The sequence below is a fragment of the Phyllopteryx taeniolatus genome, chromosome 1 (genome assembly GCF_024500385.1).
Source record: "Phyllopteryx taeniolatus isolate TA_2022b chromosome 1, UOR_Ptae_1.2, whole genome shotgun sequence".
NCBI classification, from domain to species: domain Eukaryota; kingdom Metazoa; phylum Chordata; class Actinopteri; order Syngnathiformes; family Syngnathidae; genus Phyllopteryx; species Phyllopteryx taeniolatus.
In genome coordinates, this window is record NC_084502.1 from 38,931,381 (window position 1) to 38,939,323 (window position 7,943).

The 7,943-nt window shown below is 39.6% G+C and overlaps 1 protein-coding gene across 6 annotated transcripts in view; it reads right to left on the reverse strand.

Annotated features, from left to right (window-relative positions):
• spo11 (SPO11 initiator of meiotic double stranded breaks) overlaps positions 1-6,159 on the reverse strand; it is a 19,810-nt gene extending 13,651 nt beyond the window's left edge. For 3 of the 6 annotated variants that reach the window (XM_061794677.1, XM_061794686.1, XM_061794649.1), the window contains exons 1-6: positions 6,108-6,159; positions 5,435-5,482; positions 1,543-5,312; positions 964-1,074; positions 265-353; positions 1-11 (exon numbers count right to left, since the gene is read on the reverse strand). The exon at positions 1-11 is cut by the window's left edge and continues 56 nt beyond it. In XM_061794677.1, the coding sequence (XP_061650661.1) occupies positions 1-11; positions 265-353; positions 964-1,074; positions 1,543-1,580 (249 nt within the window). In that variant the 5' untranslated portion in view covers positions 1,581-5,312; positions 5,435-5,482; positions 6,108-6,159. The remainder of the gene's footprint in view (positions 12-264; positions 354-963; positions 1,075-1,542; positions 5,313-5,434; positions 5,483-6,107) is intronic. The other 3 variants (XM_061794659.1, XM_061794668.1, XM_061794694.1) reach the window with 3 other exon arrangements.
• Positions 6,160-7,943: the final 1,784 nt, after the last annotated feature.

The window sequence follows — 7,943 nt, forward strand, 5'->3', positions numbered from 1 at the left end:
GAGAATCTGGGCTTCAAACAGAAGGGAAAGCAAATTCAGTATGGAGTGCATGAATTGAAGGTTAAAACACATCTCGAAAATTACTGGTGTGAAAAATATTCAGTTTATCCAGGGGGTAAAAAATATTTTCTTTCACGCAAATATTAAAATGAGCAACAGAAACACTGAATGGAAAAAAATTCAGTCAAATGTCAGTTGCTAAAACAGTCATGCGTCATGACGAATAAATGGATGCTAAGGACACAACAGTGCAAGTCATCTTACAAAGTGTAGTGGCAGTTTTTGGGCAGTCACTTCTGATCGTCATGACAGCACTTGTTGAACTCATCTGAAGCCCAATTGCACTGTCAAAACTTAAAGAGGTACTCAGTTAATGTTCTGAAGAACAAATGAATGGCATAAGCCAATAAAAACACATTCAGTACAGTACAATAAAGAATGTGGTACATTCTAATTGACATACTTTTACAGCTTTGAAAATGTGCTCTCCCACATGTAAGCTATCAAGAATTCCCCACAGCCTGAGGGTTACCTGTGAGAAGATGTCCCCCCCACCCGCCCCCATACAGTGTGCTTTGCTGAACAGCTTAGCCACATTAGGCCCTGTTTTTTTAATCACTCAGTCTTCCTTAAAGCGGCAGGAAGTTATTCCATCTTAAATTTCTGTGGTCTTAAGTACTTTTTTTTTTTGTTTTGCTGCTAACACCTGGCTACCGCATATGGTCATTTTGAACTATCCTTTTAGCAAATTCTGACATAGGCAGTTTTTGTTCCCTCCTGAAGGAAATTAAACAACAAGCTGGTCATCTTGTGTGGCCCAAGCGCCTGAAAAAAGCCAGGTTTTTCAGCACAACATCACTGTGTTATCTTTTAAAGTTCAGCCATCTTACATGGATTATACACAGTTTATGCTAGGTGCCAGGTGCAGGATCCAGATCTGTCAATCTGTTCAAATGAAGTCACCTGATATTATCCCAACTGGATCTGTTTGGTAGCACCAGGGCTGGTGCCTCATCCTTCGACAGACAAGTCACTATTTCCAGGATTACATTTTCAATGTTGTTCAAAACCTCCCTGGATATCCAAGACCAATATATGGTGGATGCAGTCAAAGAAATTCAGAAACAAAAGTTATGTTTAGAATTGAATTATTCACAATGATGTAAGATAATATGAATACTTTACCTACCTTAAGATTAATAAGCATATGGTTACTCTTCATCCAATTAAATACAAACCTTTCTGTCTCATAATACAGTACAGTAAAACTAAAACAGGCTGCACAGGTTTAACATAAAAAATACTATGGACGACATACTGTAGCTTCAAGCTCAGAGAGAGAAGAGAAACAAAATATACAGTATACTATATATATATATCGTCAATTCTCAATATTCAGTGCAAGTTTGTTGCAAATAAAATGCTAACGACAACTTAGCACACTAGCTAATGCTGGTTAGCACATCTGCCTCATGCTAATGCTAATTTTGTACTATTATTCTATGTAGAGGCTGGTAATATGAGTAAGAAAATTTATCTTACAAACTCCTTTCTTCATCTACACGCTGGCGGTCGGTCATAGCTTTGCACTGTACAACTAGTGTACACGAAGTTGATTAATTTTCGTGAAGAAATTCGCGAAACCGCCTCTACCAAAGCGTCCAACAGAATCCCCTCATTGTTGACTCCCAGGTATGCCTGCCACAGGCTGTTGTAATGTGTGTTTTTTTTATTTAGTATTTTTTTTGTCTTAATATTGATTGTTATACTAACAACAACAACTGCAATAATAATCATTATATATATATATGTATATGTATGTATCATATTTAGTCTACATTATTGTACTTATGGCAGTTTTTTCATTCTACATATACGGTATAATATTTATTACTGGGTGTAGCGATAAAAGCATGAAACATTCTTCTCTATTACTTTAGGTAACTTTTTTCAAGGCCCTGTAAAGTGAAAATAAGAATATTTTATAAATTCGACACAGCACAGAGAAGTGTGGTGTTAACAAGCCTGCCAAATTTGAAATAAATACATAAATAAATACAAAATCGCCAAGTATATAAAATGAGGCTCCAAAATCATAAAAAATACACACCTCCTCCAGGCTGTAGGACGCTGTGGATGTGTCTGCTGAATGCGCTGAAAAGACTCCCCTCTCGACCTTAACTTGTGAATCAAACACCTTCGTGTAAATAGTAAAACTTTTACCTGAAGTGGCAGATGGAGCGAGCGATGGCCCAACCGCCAGTACGTGAGCCCAACACTGAAGCCCAAATAACACAAAACACTTTCCTTTTCGGGTTGTAGGTATACCTTGATAGCTAACTTAATGTTGTGGTAGAAATGGGCAAAGTTATCATTACTTTGGAATCAGAAAGTCATGGTTAAATTCCCGCTGATGACAAAATGTAAACATGGCAACTGCCAATGAGTTGGTGGAGAAATGCTAGTCTGCTTACTGGCTTCTGTCGAAGTGCCCTTGAGCAAAGCACTGTCACCACCATCCCATCTCTAGAGGTGCATCACTGTTTGTGTGCCCTTTTCCCTCTGACATTCTCCTTGCATGCCTGCAGGTGTGTGATTTGGTTCTGTGTGTGCAGTGTGCAAAATATAAATATATAATGTAAAAATATATACAGTGAAGTCTATGCTTAATTTCCCCTTTTATAATCAGTATAATAAATTAAAATTGAAATTTGATTTAAACTTACATCTGTTTATTGTGTGAATATTGCTGCTTTTGACATCTTTTTCTCTCTCACAGGATTAAGTGCAGTATTGCATTAAAGGAATAAAAACGCATCGAATCAGAACAACTGATTCAACTGAACATTACTTTACATTACACATTATTTCGCTGACAACCTTTCACAAATCTTTCTGTCCCTTTGTGCGCCATTGTTGCACTGTACCACTTTTTGCTAAACGCTATCAGATCACCCTGAATACCCACATCTTTAAGAATTAATGGCAGGCCTGCTGCGTACATTTACAGAGCCACTGCAGTCCATCTTTCATAGCCAGAGTGTGTGAGAGCCCGGGTCCAAAGAAAAGAGATCTGTGCCCCTGACCTGACCCTGAATATCTCCTAATGTGCAGCCTTACCAAAAGTACCAGTTTACCTTGAGTGGGTTTGACAAGCTGCTTCCGTAGTAAGGGTTCTTAATTTCTGAGTACGGTAATTGCTATCTCGAAGTGATGAGGGACAACCTCCCCACCCAAGCTGGGGAAAAAAAATCGTATACGTGAACGACCTCAGGTTGTGGGGGTTCTTTTTCTTGTGCTGCAGAAAGGCTGAGCCCCCCGCTGTTCCCTTTGCCCAGGAGAGATTTGTGTCGAGTGCTAGGCTCTAACCTGAGGAGACAGAGTGCAACGAGTCATGTGCTTGTCTCGGGATGAGTGTTTGTACTGGGCAGGAGTGAGTGGGGCACAGGGGAAGTATAGAGGGAAGTTGGGGCTGCAGGGTCAGAGGAAAAGAGGAGGAGGGGTGGACACACTGCAGGTGAGGGGGATTAACTTCAGTTTGGCCCGGAGAAACTAAATACAAATCTGTCACCCTAATCCTCACAAATAGAAAACAGAGCTGGTCTCCATTCACAACCTCTATAGTTCAGCAAATCTACCTCCCACTCCCCCTTCTTGCCCCCTACCTTTCTTTAGGCTCTCTGGCTGCTCTGTTTCTCATCATCTTTTGGCCAGTCTGATGATGCCGCCTCTAATGGCTCCTCAGTCCAGTATACCCTAAAGAGGGTCTGACTGGTAACCCGGGGTCCTCTCTGGTTGACAGGTCAGGACACACTTAGGAAGTGATAAAAGAAAGAGTCAAAGGGGCAAGGCCTCTCAGTGAAGAGAAAAGAATCTAAATAGGACCTTTGCCCATAGAGGTCCATGCAAGTGGACAGACCTTTATCAGGACCTGACACCTTGGTAAAGCCTGCTGATAAGCATGTGGCTGGGTGTGGAGAGCACTCCAGTGTCAAACTGATGACACAGGTGCCTGAGTGGTAACATCATGCAATGGCTAAAGGTAAGTCTGGCATTCAGGGTAAGTATAACTGGAACCATATCACACGCCGTCAGTGACACAATGGATAAGTTAGTGTGGACTGTTGAGAGCCATGAATCAGATCACCATGGTGTTCCCGCATGCCATATTAGGCTGCTGGCAAATGGACAAACAAAAGGACATACCAGATACTGGCAAAAACACATCACAGAATGACTGTGATTTACCTAAGGAGGTTAAACTGCTTACAACATACAAGGCCTTCACAAAAAAACTGAAAATGTGGCTAGTTAACACCTATAGCTGCCAACACTAAAAGACAAGTATGTTATGTTGTCTTTTTGTTATGATCAAAAAAATTATGGTTTTATTCTCTCTTAATAGTATAGTTTGATTATGTATCCTGTATTATATTGTCTTGTAGATGTATTTTACTGCTTTTTTACATCATGGCCAGGGGACTACAGATGAAAACTAGCCTTCTGGCTAATTCTGGCTTTTTTAACCATGTGTACTTCATGTGTTTTATGAAATTGCATTGTCCCCTTTCAAAAATAAACTGAAACTGACTGCAATTGCAATATTTCTAATAAGATAATCACGCTATCATGGAACTCATTTGTTACAGTGATACAAACTTAGCCATTGTGGAAATCTCATAAATAAGGGGATAAAGGTTCAGTTTGATTCCAAAACGGAAATTGAGAATTCCCCAAAACTATTAGCAGTGTGTTTTCATTCAGTTTAGTTTCGTTGAGCTGTTAAGTCTTTGACCCATATAAGCAGCAAATATTAATAATTTAATAGATTAGACAAAGGGATTTTAAGCATCTGGATTTCAAAACCATGTAACATTAAATTAAATACTAGAACTGGCATAGATCTAACATGAAACCTAAATGGGATATTAGAATTCTTCCATATTCCCACCCCCTTTCTTGTGCCTGCCTCACAGCTGTGTTTCATATGTTCATTTGGCCCCTGGAAATGCAACACACACTAATGGAAACATTTACCGTTGCAAAGCATTGTTGCACCAAAGAGTTAGGCAAAGACAACTGGGACAGACAACAGAAGACTGGTAAAGAAAAACTGTTTCCATCTTCTACTGTCCTTGTACTTAGACTCCTTGATTAGGCCCTTATTTAGGGTTTAGTTTATCCCAAATAAAGTTTTACTGTATCGACTGTGGGTCTACTTGCTTAGAACCCCCCTTCTTCCACCCACTCAAATGGACCTCATCCACCTTCCTTGGTCCACAGGTCTTCAAAGGACTGCCGCCTGCTGTTCTCTAAGGCAACACATGAAATAAATATTAATCTTATCTCTGATCGCTTGCTCCAAGGCCATCAATACACTACCGGACAGTGCATCATCAGAAAATGCTTCAAACCAAATAGCTTGTGATGTTACCTTGTGTCACTGTGTAATAGATACACAGCTGTCTTTAAACAAAGTACGCTGGGGGAAGAAAAGGGAAACAGCAGGAGTTTTAATTTACCACATTGAATCAAGTGAATCAATCTATTCACATTCCTCTTGCAAAAATGCTTTTATCATGTAAAGTCGAACTGATTCTGAACAAAATTAAAACTATGTATTTGTATTGTATTAATTTAAAACATTTTAATTGTGTTTGGTGACCGACTGGAATGGAACGTATCCTGAAAACCGGCCAGAACTGGATTGCAAACGCCCACAAAATCACCAAGGTTGGCAGTAATTTTTGAGCCTTTTTCGACAGAGATAAGCTCCTGATGGTGAAAAGGTAAATTCATCAAATTGCTTCATGTTGGTTTTCAAATAGTACATCTCTATTGAATCTTCGTCGCATATTGAAGGTAACAGAATGTGTGCGTTTATTTTTCTCTTTTTCGTCACAGGCAGCAAGTATTAAGTAACGTTAGCCAGCACTAGCATATCTGCTAGCTAGTTTAGCTGCTAGTTTAGTTACCGGCAAAAATAAAATGCTCTTTTAGCATTGTGTGGTTGAAACAATGCTAAAAGGTGATATTAGGCAACTTGTATCTACTGTGCAACATTTTCACCATGAGCAAATATATATTTTGTTTTTATTTTGGCTCACATTGTTGAGTGTTGTGTGCTGTCCGTACCCCTCGATGGCAGCAATGCCTAAGGCATGGAATTATGGTGGGATAAAGGAGAAAACGAAAGCATTCAGTCTAGAGGTCCAAGACTTCGTTGTGATACTTGATATAAAAACACATTTCACTGACTTTGGAGTCATGCTCAGGGCTAATTTAGAACAAAAGACAAAAATATATGTATCTGTATATGGAATACGTGATGTATGGAGCAAACGAAGTTAGCGCTGTATGAGGGAATGCACATGGAACATATTGTGTGAGTTTTGCTGCATCCCTTTGTGTTTTAGTTATATTTGGTTGTGGTCTTTACTAATATAAAAAATTAGTCCATTTGGTTCATCTCACTAACTTATACATTTTCTCCACAAGAACATTTTTGCATTCAGAAAAGCCCAAAAGTGGTAAGTGCTACCATATTTATCTTATGTGTTTATGTCAAAACCCTGAATATAACACCTGAATAACCCTGGGAAAAAAATATAAAAGTAAAATATACATACATATATATTTAATCATTTCATCTATCCCTCTACTTGGCCGCTTTGTGCTCAGTGGTATCCAATTGATAGTTTCTGTGGTCCACCTTTTGTCAGCTCTTCGGGCACTTTTTCACTTTTTTTTTTTAGAATGACGTTGGTAATTCGCATCTGGTGTCTTATCCAACTGCATCTTTTCTTGTCGCAAGTGCTCATTTTCAACATTTGGCGTTCCATATTCCTTTAGGTTACACTGAGCCTTTTATAACTTTGGCATTTGTAGTCCAAGTTTCACTACCGTAAGTGAGGACTGGTAAAATACATTGATTGAAAACTTTTCTTTTCAAGCAAATGGGAAGATTGTTCTTGAATATAACACAATGCCTTCCATAAGCCTGCCAGGCAAGCTTTATGCGGCATTCAACTTGAGTGCTTGTATTTCCATCCATTGTTACAAGTTGACCTAAATAGATGTAGTTGTCGACGGCGTCGTGGACATCCATCCATCCATTTTCTGAGCCGCTTATCCTCACAAGGGTCGCGGGTTTGCTGGAGTCTATCCCAGCTATCTTCGGGCAGGAGGCGGGGTACACCTTGAACTGGTTGCCAACCAATCGCAGTGCACACATAAACAAACAACCATTCGCACTCACATTCACACCTACGGGCAATTTAGAGGCTTCAATTAACCTACCATGCATGTTTTTGGGATGTGGGAGGAAACCAGAGTGCCCGGAAAAAACCCATGCAGGCACGGGGAGAACATGCAAACTCCACACAAACGGGGCCGGGGATTGAACCTCGGTCCTCAGAACTGTGAGGCAGACGCTTTAACCAGTCGTCCAACGTGCCGCCGTCGTGAACATAGTCGTCCATTTTGACATCTTTTTGTGGACAGTAACAATTGAACATGACCTACGTTTTGTTTTTTGTTCATTTTGAGCGATAGCTTTCTAAGTCTAATTCCTGAATACGACGCTGTAACTGTTTAGCATCGTAGAAGAATAAAATTATGTCGTCTACAAAATGGAGATGGCTCAAATACGCGCTGTTATTTTTAGTCCTTCTTTTTCCCAATTGAACTTTTTGAATATTTAAGCTGTAAATAGTTTCGGAGACAGTGTGTCACCTTGGCTGAAGCCTTTTCTTAGCCTTATTTGCACTCTTTCATCTTCAATTCATATTGAACCAGAAGAATCATTGTATATTGATTGTTGAATGTTGATATAGGTTGGGTCTATCCCTTGACTTACCAGCGCCTAAAGTATCGAAGTGGTGGTGAGTCAAATGCTTTTTCATAGTCGATGAAGGCTACACACAGACGCATTTCGTACTCAT